The sequence below is a fragment of the Melanerpes formicivorus genome, unplaced genomic scaffold (assembly GCF_026170545.1).
Source record: "Melanerpes formicivorus ecotype bairdi unplaced genomic scaffold, bMelFor1.0.p_v2 SCAF_85, whole genome shotgun sequence".
NCBI lineage: Eukaryota > Metazoa > Chordata > Aves > Piciformes > Picidae > Melanerpes > Melanerpes formicivorus.
In genome coordinates, this window is record NW_027142437.1 from 1,902,791 (window position 1) to 1,916,812 (window position 14,022).

Consider the following 14,022-nt stretch of genomic DNA (forward strand, 5'->3'; position numbering starts at 1 on the left):
GGATGTCCTGCTGCTGGCAGTTAAACACCTGGGAACACCACTTCAGACATCTGGAATAACCTACTCCTCCTGACCTATTCCCAGCAGCACTGAAACCTAATTTGAAAAGAAAAGTACACCACAGATATGGGCAGAGCTTTGTTTTCTAGAGCAAAAGCTGCATCATTTAAATGTTGCATTACTGTGAGGATGAAGGATAAAAACCTCAAGGAAACCACTTTCTACCCTGCCCTGTTTGGGGGGTAAGATGCACGCTGGAGTGTCCTGCTAGGAGCCAACTCCAAACCCAGAGTGCTGAACATAGCAGGCCTGACACCACTCCTTTAGGTGTGTAAAATGAACATTTCATCCCACACTGTCCAAACTGACATCATCCTTTTCAGTTCAACCTGCTAGTAAGACAAACCAAGCGAGGAGAGGAACGTACCTCGGGACTCTTGCGGTTCTGCAGGATCTGCTTGTCTGTCTCCTTGTTAGCGAAGTACCTGGTGCAGCCTCGGTTCAAATACTGGAACAGCACACAAGTGGAGAGGCAGACTTAAAGGCAGGTGCAAGGAAAACATGTTCTTCTTGTCTTTAAGGCTTTGCACAGCTCAATTTAATCACACAATCACAGAATCACAGTACATTAGAGGCTGGAAGGGACCTCCAAAGAGCATCCAGTACAACTCCCCTGCCAAAGCAGCAGCACCCAGGGCAGGCCACACAGCAATGCAGCCGGGGGGGTTGGAAAGGCTCCAGAGCAGGAGACTCCACAACCTCTCTGGACAGCCTGCTCCAGGGCTGCATCACCCTCACACCAAAGAGGTTCCTCCTCCTGTTGAATATAGGATATAGAATATTGAATATTGAATATAGAATAAACCAGGTTGGAAGAGACCTTCAAGGTCATCGCGTCCAACCCTTCAATCAATCCAACCCACCTAAACAACTAACCCATGAGCTGAAACCTTTTCTGCTCAAGTTTGTCTCCATTGCTCCTTGGCTTCTTGCTGTGCAGCACCCAAAAGAGCTTGGCCCCCTCCCCTTGACCCCCAGCCCTCAGCTATTGAGAGACATTGAGCAGATCCCCTCTCAGCCTTCAGCACACAATGACTTCCCTGCTCCTGCTGGCCACACTGTTCCTGATGCAGGCCAGGATGCCATTGGCCTTCTTGGCCACCAGGGCACCCTGCTGGCTTATGTTCAGTCTACTGTCAACCACTACCCCCAGGTCCCTCTCTGCCTGGCTGCTCTCAGCCACTCTGACCCCAGCCTGTAGCGCTCTCTGGGCTCAGCCCTCCAGCCAGTTCCTATCCCAGCGCAGAGTGAACCTGTCCAAGCCACAGGCTGACAGCTTCATGTAACTTCCAAGCTCTGAGGAAGTGTGGTTATTTACTCCTTTGGGGGAAATTCCCACATTCTTTCTGGTGTAAAACCAGCACAAACATGGTACAGAAGTCCAATTCAGAATCTGGCTTCTGATGGCCCTCTCATGTTGCAGGGCAAAGGGAACAGATGAGGCATTCAGATGACGACTGACACTGCCAGCAAAATTGGATCACCAGCTCTTTCCTTCTGATTTGTTCAGCTGAAAGCCACAGCTCTGTCCAAAAGCTTGGAGAGGGCCCTTTGTCTAAAGCAAGTGAACTGATTCTTTGCTCTAGGCCCACGAACAGAGATGATGCTTCCAACTAGGTGACCACAGATAATGCTAGGCTGGGATTCAAACTGACAGACCAAAGCCTAACAAAAATTAGGTTTCAAAGCACTCCTAGCAGCTCCAAAGAGAAACCAGGTGTCAAAAGTCACCCTTAAACTTTAAACATAAACATAAACATGAAATGTATAGACCAAAGCCTAACAAAAATCAGGTTTCAAAGCACTCCTAGCAGCACCAAAGAGAAACCAGGTGTCAAATTTAACATTAAACTGGGTGTTCAGCTCTAATATTCAAATAAGCCAGGTGTCAAATCTAACATTCAAATCAACCAGGTGCCAAATCTAACATTCAAATCAACCAGGTGCCAAATTGAATGTGAAAACAAAAGACTAATACAAAGTGCCACAAAACACTGCTCCCATCTAGCCTGAAATATTGAAGAGCTTCCTCCAGCAGCCAATCAGACTGCAAAGCACAGCTTGTTTTAAACACAATCTAGCCCTGTGTTGCAGGGTGGGTAATGGGAGGCCAGAAAATGGAGATGGGAAGTGAAAAAGGTTGTGCTGCCCAAAGAGGAGAGTGTGGGAATTCATCTGACAGGCAGAGAATGTCGAGCAGCAGGGTGTCTGATAATAACATGTGTGGGAGATGTTTAACCACAAGATAATGGATTCCATCTGTAAGCAAAGAGCTCCAGGAAATGTATCTGATAAATCTTGGACAAATGACATTTTCTAAAGTATCACAGAATGTTAGGGGCTGGGAGGGACCTCCAAAGCTCATCCAGTCCAAGCCCCCTGCCACAGCAGGAGCACCTAGAGCAGATCACACAGCAACACATCCAGGCAGGTTTGGAATATCTCCAGAGAGGGAGACTCCACAACCCTCCTGGGCAGCCTCTTCCAGGCTTCTCTCACCCTCACAGGGAAAACACTTTTCCTCCTCTTTCCATGGCACTTCCTCTGCCTCAGCTTCCACCCCTGCTCCTTGTGCTGGCATTGGGCAGCCCCCAGCAGAGCCTGGCTCCAGCCTCTGGCCACTGCCCCTGCACAGCTTTAGCCCCAGCCAGGAGCTCACCTCTCAGGCTCCTCCAAGCCAAGCTCCAGAGCCCTCAGCTCCCTCAGGCTCTGCTCCTAAGGAAGAGCTTCCACTGCCTGCAGCATCTCTGTGCCTCTGGCATGGACTCTCTCCAGCAGTTCCCTGAGCTCCTTCTTGAGCTGAGGGGCCCAGACCTGGCCACAATCTTCCAGATGTGGCCTCAGCAGTGCAGAGTAGAGGGGCAGGAGAACCTCTCTCTACCTGCTAATCATAGCCCTTCTAATCCACCCCAGGATGCCCTTGGCCTTCTTGGCCCCCAGAGCACATTGCTGGCTCATGGTCAGTCTCCCATCCACTAGGACCCCCAGGTCCTTGTCCCCTTCCCTGCTCTCCAGCAGCACAGTCCCCAACTTCTACTGCTCCTTGGGGTTGTTCTCTCCCAGGTGCAAGACTCTCCCCTTGCCCTTTCAACTGCCACATTCAATTTCTCCCTGCCCAACTCTCCAGCCTGCCAGAAGTCTCCCTGACTGGCAGCACAACCTTCCAGTGCACAAATGCACAGCTGGGAGCTCTGACATGTAACACAGAAACATCATGGCACTCCTTTGTAGTTGTGTTTTCAGGGGGCTGGTGCTGGTGTGGGGTTTTTGGTTGGCTTGTTTGGGGGTTTTGTGGTTTGTTTGGGGTTTTTAATTGGTTCTTTTTTCCTTTGGGGGGGCATTAGGGGATTTTTGTTTGTTTAGGTGTTCTCTTCTTTTGCTTTCTTCCTTTGCTTGCTTGTTTTGGTGGTGGGGGTTTAGCTGTGGTGGCTTTTTGTTACTTTTGCATTACAAAGGCCCATTATAGCAGCAGTGACTCAAACAAAAGGCAATCTCAGTTCTGGAAATGAAGATCTGTGGGGGGGGGGGAATCAGCTTCTCATCTCCATCTGCTCCAGGTACAGATTTACTGTGGAGCTTTATTTTCAAAGCCATGTGGCCCAGTCCAGGGCACCAAGACCTATAAGGCTCAGCAGAGGGACACCCAAGCACCCAAGGGAACTTAAGCCACAAGCACCCAGGAGTGCAAGCTTTTGTGTGGGTGTGCTTGCAAAAAGGATGTGGAAGAAACCTGCACCTGTTCAGGTTTTAGCAATAAACATCTGAGAAGTGCTATGCCTTCCCACATCATACAATCACAGAACTGTCAGGGTTGGAAGGGACCTCAAGGAGCAGCCAGCTCCAACCCCCCTGCCATGGGCAGGGACACCTCACACCACAGCAGGTTGCTCACAGCCACATCCAGCCTGGCTGCAAACACCTCCAGGCAGGAGGCTTCCACCACCTCCCTGGGCAGCCTGTGCCAGGCTCTCACCACCCTCATGGAGAAACAACTTCTTCCTCACAGCCAATCTGAATCTACCCATTTCTAGTTTTTTCCATTTCCCCCCCAGTCCTATCACTCCCTGACACCCTCAAAAGTCCCTCCCCAGCTTTCTTGTAGACCCTTTAAGATATTGGAAGACCACAATTAGGTCTCCTGGGAGCCTTCTCTTCTCCATACCAAACAGCCCCAACTCCCTCAGTCTGTCCCCACAGCAGAGCAGCTCCAGCCCTCTGCTCCTCCTCCTGGCCCTGCTCTGGACACCTTCCAGCACCTCCAGATCCTTCCTGGCACAGAGGCTCCAGAACTGAACACAGAGCTGCAGCTGTTGTCTCAGCAGAGTGGAGCAGAGGGGCAGAATCCCCTCCCTGGCCCTGCTGGCCACACTTCTCTTGCTGCAGCCCAGGCTCTGCTTGGCTTTCTGGGCTGCAAGTGCTCACTGCTGGCTCCTGCTGAGCTTCTCCTCCCCCAGCACCCCCAGGTCCTTCTCTTCAGGGCTGCTCTCCAGCCAGTCCCTGCCCAGCCTATATCAGTGCTTGGGATTGCCCCAACCCAGATGCATAGCTGGAATCATTTTCAGGACTGGAAAGATGGTTTACCCACAGAACAGCCAGGACATAAACCAAGACATTCACACTTTACACCTCTAGAGGAGTCCATAACAGCATTACCAGCAGGTGGATGTGCAACAGCACAGCTCTGGAAAAAGGAAACAAAATTCCTCAGTTTTAAGACAAAAGAGAAAAAAAGTTCAGGAAATCTCCCCCAAAAAGGCAAACTCCCAGGCAGCTTCAGGTCAGGATGAAAGAGATGTAACAAAACACATCCTGACTTCTGCAGCAGGAAAGAGGCTATCAAAGACAGCAGACAGAGGTTGTAGTAAGAGCTGTGTGAACAAAAAATCCTGTGGGGCAAGAGGAGAAGCTTTCCCACCACTGACTCTGATATAACTCACCCTAAAGCTGTCAGGAGAGCTTAGATAAAGCTTTTCCCTGATGTCTTCCGGAGCCCCAGCACACAGCCTGTAGAAGATGTGATAGTTCCTCTCTTCTTTGCCTTGCACACAGATCCGAGACTTCTCCAGCAGGTAATGTGACACAAATCCACCAACCACAGAGTTCTGGGAAGAAGAAAGGTTTTGCTGCTTAGCTCCAGAGTGGTTTGGACCACTTGAGATTCAGAAGTTGTTTGGTTTGCATCTGTCTGATGGCAGCTCACTCAACAAATCCTGCTCCTGAGGTGACTAAACTCCAGCTGTACCAAATGCACAGTAAGCTTAGGAAAGAAACCACCACAGAAGCAGCCAGGTTGGAAGAGACCTCCAAGATCATCCAGTCCAACCTATCACCCAACCCTAACCAATCAACCAGACCATGGCACTAAGTGCCTCATTCAGTCTCTACTTAAACACCTCCAGGGACAGAGACTCCACCACCTCCCTGGGCAGCACATTCCAAGGCCAATCTCTCTTGCTAGGGAGAACTTCTTGCTAAGATCAAGCCTAAACTTCCCGTGGTGCAGCTTGAAACTGTGTCCTCTTGTTCTGGTGCTGGCTGCCTGGGAGAAGAGACCAACCCCCACCTGGCTACAAATTCCTTTCAAGGAGTTGTAGAGAGCAAGAAGGTCTCCCCTGAGCCTCCTCTTCTCCAGGCTAAGCAACCCCAGCTCCCTCAGCCTCTCCTCACAGGGCTGTGCTCCAGACCCCTCCCCAGCTTTGTTGCCCTTCTCTGGACACAGTGGCTCTGAAGGGTCTGCTGAAAGGGTCTGCTGAAAGGGTCTGCTGAAGGGTCTGCTTCACCCCAGCAAGCAGAAAGCTTTGGTAGAATTCCTTTAATGCAGAGAGCTGGGTACAGAGCTGAGTGTGAAAGCCTTACACTTTGGAGGTGACAGTTAAGTATCATTTCTGTGCTACTCCCAGAACCATAGAATTAGTTTGGTTGGAAAAGACCAAATTTTTCACAAGATGGAGAGTGAATGGTTCTTCTGACAAAAGAAGAACTGCTTGACTTGTCCCAGAACATTCATGTGAGGCTCCACAACTTCACATGCACACATCAGCCCATCATCAATTCACTGCAAATACTAAAGCATTAAAGTAAGTCTGTATCTGTTTATAGCTAACCTCACTTGCTGGGGCATTGAGGGAATGCAGAACTGCCTGCCAGCAAGTAAGCTCTTCTGCAAGACCTGCCTCTTAGCCTCTTTGCAATGAAGGGAACAAGTTTTGGTCTTTTGTGGATGGCAGCAATTTTCCTACTGGCTTGCCCCAGTGTCTTCCAGCAGGGGCAGAGCACTGCAGGGCTTTGCTCTTCCTGTCAAGGTGATGGACTACAACTCAAAGCTATAGAGGAGGACAGCAGCCACTGGGATGTGCTGCCCAGGGAGGTGGTGGAGTCACCATCACTGGAAGTGTTTGAGAAGAGCCTGGATGAGGCCCTTGGTGCCATGGTTTAGTTGATCAGATGGTGTTGGGTGAGAGGTTGGACTTGATGGTCTCAAAGCTCTCTTTCCCAACCTGGTTAATTCTGTATTCTGTAGCTATTTCCTGCTATTTTCCATTCACAGAATCACAGAATGGTTTGGGTTGGAAGGGACCTCAGAAGGTCATCCAGTCCAACCTCTTCCCCCTGCAGTCAGCAGGGACATCCTCAACTAGATCAGGCTGCCCACAGCCCTGTCAAGCCTCACTGTGACTATCTCCAGGGATGGAGCCCAACCAGCTCCCTGGGCAATCTGTTCCAGTGTTCCACCACCCTCATGGAAAAGAACTTGTCCCTAACATCCAATCTCAATCTGCTCTGCTCTCTTTTGAAGTCCTTGTCCCTGCTGCTGGCCCTGCAGGCCTTTGCAAACAGCCTCTCTCTATCCGTCTTGTAGCCCCCTTCAAGTACTGGCAGGCTGCTATTAAGTCTCCCTGGAGCCTCCTCTTCTCCAGGCTGAACACCCCCGTCTCCCTCAGCTTGTCTCTATAGCAGAGCTACTCCAACCCCCTGATCATTTTCATGGCCCTCCTCTGGAGCCTCTCCATCAGCTCCATGTCCTTCCTGTATTGAAGGCTCCAGAGCTGTACACAGTACTCCAGGTGAGGCCTCGCCAGAGCAGAGTCAAGCAGCAGAATCACCTCACTCCATCTGCCTACTGCCAGCTTGGCACTCCCATTTTTTGACCAAAACAGAAGAAACCAAACCAACCAAACACAAAAACCCAACCAAACCCCCCCCCCCCAAAGCATTGCTGGTTGTGCCAGACACTTCCAGTACCTTTTCATTGAAGTGGATTTCAACAAACTTCCCAAAGCGACTGCTGTTGTTGTTGCGAACTGTCTTTGCATTCCCAAAGGCTTCCAAGAGAGGATTTGCTGTGAGAAAAAGAAATGAGAGTCAAAATGAAGATGTGGGAAGTGATCAAATCTGATCAATAAACTACCACAGAGAGAGGAAATCCGTATTAATTATTCAGTGAACTTATTGGGAATAAGGTTGAAGGGAAATTATTAGTGATGAGGAATAAGTGATAAAGAATCACAGAGCTGTCAGGGTTGGAAGGGACCTCAAGGCTCAGCCAGCCCCACCCCCTGCCATGGGCAGGGACACCTCACACCACAGCAGGTTGCTCACAGCCACAGCCAGCCTGGCTGCAAACACCTCCAGGCAGGAGGCTTCCACCACCTCCCTGGGCAGCCTGTGCCAGGCTCTCACCACCCTCATAGGGAACAACTCCTTCCTCACATCCAATCTGAATCTCTCCATTTCCAGTTTTGCTCCATTCCTCCCAGTCCTATCACTCCCTGACATCCTCAAAAGTCCCTCCCCAGCTTTCTTGGGGCCCCCTTCAGATCCTGGAAGGCCACAATTAGATCTCCTGAGAGCCTTCTCTTCTCCAGACTGAACAGCTCCAACTCCCTCAGTCTGTCCTCATAGGAGAGCAGCTTCAGCCCTCTGCTCATCCTCATGGAAACTGTACTGGCTACCTTCTGCTGGAACTTAAGGGTCACAAGGATGATCAGAGGGCTGGAGCACCTCTGCTGTGAGGACAGGCTGAAGGAGTTGGGGCTGTTCAGTCTGGAGAAGAGAAGGCTCCCAGGAGACCTAATGGTGACCTTCCAGAATCTGAAGGGGGCTACAGGAAGGCTGGGGAGGGACTGCTCAGGATCTCAGGGAGTGATAGGACTAGGGGGAATGGAATGAAGCTGGAGGTGGGGAGATTCAGGCTGGAGGGGAGGAGGAAGTTCTTCCCCATGAGAGTGGTGAAGCCCTGGAATGGGCTGTCCAGGGAGGTGGTTGGGGTCCTGTCCCTGGAGGTGTTTAAGGCCAGGCTGGCTGAGGCTGTGGCCAGGCTGATGTAGTGTGGGGTGTCCCTGCCCATGGCAGGGGGGTTGGAACTGGATGATCCTTGTGGTCCCTTCCAACCCTGACTGATACTGTGATACTATGAACTTACAATTAAGTGCATGAACACCACATAAAACACTGCACAGGATTTGAACTGATACTGTGGTATGGCTGGATGCTGATGTCTCAGCCTAGTGTCTTAGCCACAGACAAGAACAGGAGCTTTCTGGGCATCTTGGAGTAAAAGGTAAATGAATGACCATTGGATGCAGAAGAACAACTGATCTGTCTACATCATTCCATTGGATGCTGACTAGGGGAGAGTTTGCTGCTCAAAATATCCTTCTCTCCTTTTTTTGCTTCTTCTCTCTGTGATTCTGCTTTCCTTACCTCTCTCCTGACCTTCTGCTGGCTGAACTGACTTGTGTTGTGTCTCTGAAGGTAGCAGGGAAAGGAAGGGGGTTAGGAGGCTGCAAGTAGCCCTCTGGGCTGTCCAGGGTGGGGGTAGTTCTATACAAGGGAATCCTTCTGCTGGGTATTTTGTACATGTTCCTTGCATTTTATACTCCTAGATTTTAGTTTACCTTTTGTAAGTAGAACTTTCACTGGTTGCTTCTGAGTTTGGTTTGGGGGTTTTGGGATAATTTACTCTGAAGGTAAATTTCACTTGGTTGGGGGGGTGGTAAGTTCAACCCTCCAAATACTGTAAGAAATTCAGAGACCAAGCCCAAAATGTGTTCAGTGATGCTCTGCAGTGAATTCCTGAAGCATCAGAGAGGAGACAACACACAGTTTGTCACTTCCCAGTGAGCTGCTATGCATAAAGCCTAAACTACCCACTTAGCCCACAGGCAGAAATGTCACTTAAATGTCATGCATGCAACTTGTTAGATTGATTAGGGAGCAAAAGTGTGTACCAGAAGATTGTGTTGCTCTCACAAACAAGCTAGAAGTGTTCTCCCAAATCAGGCCACTTAAGTGATTGAGTGGTTTTATTTTTCCCTGGCTCAAAGGCCACGCAGAAGGAGAGGCAGCAGGCTAACATACAGAGAATCAGAGAATGGGTTGGGTTGGAAGGGACCTCCAAAGGACCTCTAGTGCAATTCCCTGGCACTGAGCAGGGACATCCTCCACTAGATGAGGCTGTTGTTTCTGCCTGTGGTGGGGAGGGGGTTTGCCCCAACCCATTACAGGCTGTTCAGAGCCTGACCTTCTAGCTCTCCATAGATGGGGGCCCCAGCCAGCTCCTTGGGCAACCTGTTCCCATCTTCCAACACCCTCATGGTAAAGAGCTTGCTCTTAACATCAAGTGTAAATCTACTCTTCTGTGATTTAAAAGCACTTCCCCTCATCCTAGCACTCTAATGTAGACCCACTGCCCTTTGTCCTAGCACTCCAGGCCTTTGTAAACAATTCCTCTCCAACCTTCTTGTAGGCTCCCTTCAGGTCCTGGCAGACTGCCATTAGGTCTCCCTGGAGCCTTCTCTTCTCCAGGCTGAACACTCCCAGCTTCCTCAGCCTGGCCTTGCATTTAAGCAGTTTGCAAGTGTTCAGTACTATCAAACACAGGGTTGCTGAAAGACTGCATTGTACTAGCTTTGGAGATCAATGAACACTGATTTACTGACTCCTGCTAACAATAAGCCACTGAAAATATCTGCAAGGGGTTTTTTTATTCCAGGTTTCCAGATAAAAAATAGACATTGGAAACTAAGCTCAGATTTAACACTCCACTGACAACCTCCTACAAATCTTCTCTTACAACAATTAATGAATCAAGGAATAACCTCAGTGGTGGGATAAAGTATGGCAAGAGTTATAGAAGGGCAGAATCATGTAGGTTGGAAAAGACTTTTAAGATCACTGAGTCCAACCATTAACCCTACTCTACCAAGGCCACCACTAAGCCACATCCCCAAGCACCACACAGTCACAGAATGGGTTGGGTTGGGTTGGAAGGGGGCCCCCAAAGGTCATCCAGTCCAACCCCACTGCAGTCAGCAGGGACATCATCTATCAGCTTGCTCCAGGGCCTTGTTGAGCCTCACCTTAAATAGCATCAGGCAACCTGTTCCAGTGTTCCACCATCCTCAGGGTAAAGAACTGCTCCCTCACATCCAATCTAAACCTGCTCTTCTCTAGTTTGAAGCCACTGCCCCTCATCCTGTCACTGCAGGCCTTTGTAAACAGTCCATCTACAGCCTTCAGGTCCTGTCAGGCTGCTCTTAGGTCTCCTCAGAACCTTCTCTTCTCCAGGCTGACCACCCCCAGCTCCCTCAGCCTGTCCTTGTAGCAGAGGTGCTCCAGCCCCCATCTGCATGGCTTTGAAACACATTCATGCATCAGACAGATGCCACTCATCCCAACATGGGTGCACCCATCCCCAGTGGCAGTGCAGCCTGCAGCAGGGCAGCAGAGCAGCAAGCAGCATTAACTCCTCTCTTTTCTTCTGGTTTTTGCTAGATTTTCATTATTTTATTAGTCAGAGCCTAGGAGAAGACAAGCCTGGCTTTCACACTGACTCCTTAAGGAGAGCTTTGCTACTTCTTCATGCATTTCACAGAATGTTAACACTGTCAAAGGAAACACTGTGAATTAAAAAGCCAATCTGCAAGAGGTGGGTCAGCCAGGTTAACAGTTCACCCAGCAACACCTCTGCTGCGGTGAACACCTCATGCTCATTAAAATTGTGCCTGGAAACTTCAGAAGTCATGCATCAGATGCTGGCTCAGACCACAAAACTCAAACTTTGCCAGGAACACCTACAAGTACCACTCAGTTTCATGGCACACTGCACCAGGCATTACCCATTCCTGAGCTCCTTCAGCCCACAGTGGGTTTCACTGAGGAACTGCTTTAAGCAAACCTCCAGCACCAAGAGATTAAGACCTGCAGCACATAGAATAGAATAGACTAGAATAAATAGAATAGACTAGAATAAATAGAATAGACTAGAATAAATAGAATAGAATAGAATAGAATAGAATAGAATAGAATAGAATAGAATAGAATAGAATAGACCAGACCAGACCAGACCAGGTTGGAAGAGACCTTCATGATCATCGCGTCCAACCTATCATCCAACACCACCTAAACAACTAACCCATGGCACCAAGCACCCCATCAAGTCTCCTCCTAAACACCTCCAGGGATGGGGACTCCACCACCTCCCCAGGCAGCCCATTCCAATGGGCAATCACTCTCTCTGTCTAGAACTTCTTGCTAACATCCAACCTAAACCTCCCCTGGCACAGCCTGAGACTGTGTCCTCTTGTTCTGGTGCTGGCTGCCTGGGAGAAGAGACCAACCCCCACCTGGCTACAACTTCCCTTCAGGGAGTTGTAGAGAGCAATAAGGTCACCCCTGAGTCTCCTCCTCTCCAGGCTAAGCAACCCCAGCTCCCTCAGCCTCTCCTCACAGGGCTGTGTTCCAAGCCCCTCACCAACTTTGTTGCCTTTCTCTGGACTCGTTCCAGCAAGTCAACCTCCTTCCTAAACTGAGGGGCTCAGAACTGGACACAGGACTCAAGGTGTGGCCTAACTTCTCTTGAGCAATCCAGTGCCTCAAACAAGAAAGTATAAAAGATGAAAGAAAAGGTAAAAAAAATGTATTTGAGAAGAAGACAGAAATGAAATCCCCAAATGAATCTACCACAGGCTACAGAAGGCCAAAACTGACACATGAGGAATTATTGGATTGTCTGAGGGTTGCTTGGGTTGGAGATATTTCTCTTGTCTCAAAGAGTTCTTTTCTCTTCCCTTAGGAAGTGCCTACAACATTGAAGAGGCCCAAGTGGATGATTAACACAGCCTCTTCTGACCTTGTTTGGGAGTCTTATACAGGGACAATGAAAATGTCAATCCAAAGGATGTGCTCTCAGACAAGAACCATCATTCCAAAAAGACTTTTTCTGCTTTATCTGACCTTGAGAAGATTAAGGGTAAGGAGAAGGAACTGCTCTTCCCTGGTACTAACAGCCTGTAGCTGTGAATAGAATCTTGCCATTACAGATTTCACAGGATCACAAAGTGCTGGGGGTTAGAAGGGACCTCAGGACATCACCTAGTCCAATTCCCCTGCTAAAACAGGGTCACCTAGAGCAGGTTGTACAGTAACAGGGCCAGGCAGGTTTTGAAAGCTTCCAGAGGAGACTCCACAACCTCTCTGGGCAGCCTGCTCCAGCTCTCCAACACCCTCAAAGTAAGGAAGCTTTTCCCCAATAAATGAAACCTCCAGTTTGTGCCACTGCCTCTTGTCCTGTTGCTGGGCACCAGTGAAAAGTGCCCAGCCCCATCCTCATGACCAAGGGAGGTGATTCTCCCCCTCTGCTCAGCTCTGGGGAGACCCCACCTGGAGTACTGCCTCCAGGTCTGGAGCCCCTATTGCAAGAGGGATCTGGAGGTGCTGGAAGGTGTCCAGAGAAGGGCCAGGAGGATGAGCAGAGGGCTGGAGCTGCTCTGCTGTGAGGACAGACTGAAGGAGTTGGGGCTGTTCAGGCTGGAGAAGAGAAGGCTCCCAGGTGACCTCATTGTGGCCTTCCAGTATCTGAAGGGGGCTACAGGAAGGCTGGGGAGGGACTGCTCAGGATCTCAGGCAGGGATAGGACTAGGGGGAATGGAATGAGGCTGGAGGTGGGGAGATTCAGGCTGGAGGGGAGGAGGAAGTTCTTCCTCATGAGAGTGGTGAAGCCCTGGAATGGGTTGTGCAGGGAGGTGGTTGGGGCCCTGTCCCTGGAGGTGTTTAAGGCCAGGCTGGCTGAGGCTCTGGCCAGGCTGATCTAGTGTGGGGTGTCCCTGCCCATGGCAGGGGGGTTGGAACTAGATGCTCCTTGTGGTCCCTTCCAACCCTGACTGATACTGTGATACTATGACCTCCACCCTTTCGATGTTTCTATTCATTCTTAAGATCCCCTCTCAGTCTGCTCTATTACAGGCTAAACAGGTCCAGGTCTCTCAGCCTCTCCTCATAAGACAGAGGCTCCTTTCCCCTCCTCATCTTTGTGGCCTCCTGTTTGACTCTCTCCAGCAGTTCTTTGTCTCTCTTGAACTGGGGAGCCCAGAACTGGAGGCAGTCCTCCAGATGTTGCCTCATCAAGGCAGAGCAGAGGGGGAGAACCTCCCTCAACCTGCTGGCCCACACTCTGCTTAATGCACCCCACAACACCACTGGCCTCCTTGGCCATGAGGGCACATTGTTCATAGTGCTTAAAATCCTACCTGGGACACCCATGTGTGTGAAGTTCAACTTAAACACAAACTCAAAACACAGAAGGACAGCATGAGACTGTTTTAAACAAGAACTCAACTAAGTGACAAGTTTAAAAAACAACAAAGAGGTTTCAGAGTGTAGAATGCAGGCAAATTACCAGTGAAGCATGGCCTGGGAAGTCTGGCAGCATTGCCATCTCACCTTTTATTGAGTTGATGTTGACTGACATTTAAAAAACAGAGAGATCATAGAATCACAGAACATCAGAGGTTGGGAGGGAGCTCCAGAGAGCATCCAGTGCAGCCCCTGCCAGAGCAGCAGCACCCAGGGCAGGCCACACAGCAATGCAGCCAGGGGGGGTTGGAAAGGCTCCAGAGAAGGAGACTCCACAACCTCTCTGGGCAGCCTGCTCCAGGCCTCCCTCACCCTCACAACAAAGAA

At 49.9% G+C, this 14,022-nt stretch overlaps 1 protein-coding gene across 6 annotated transcripts in view; it reads right to left on the reverse strand.

Moving 5' to 3' along the window:
• MYO6 (myosin VI) overlaps positions 1-14,022 on the reverse strand; it is a 158,836-nt gene that overhangs the window by 72,944 nt on the left and 71,870 nt on the right. For all 6 annotated transcript variants that reach the window (XM_068165176.1, XM_068165174.1, XM_068165177.1 and 3 more), the window contains exons 8-10: positions 7,303-7,400; positions 4,998-5,162; positions 428-508 (exon numbers count right to left, since the gene is read on the reverse strand). In XM_068165176.1, coding sequence (XP_068021277.1) covers positions 428-508; positions 4,998-5,162; positions 7,303-7,400 — 344 coding nt within the window. The remainder of the gene's footprint in view (positions 1-427; positions 509-4,997; positions 5,163-7,302; positions 7,401-14,022) is intronic.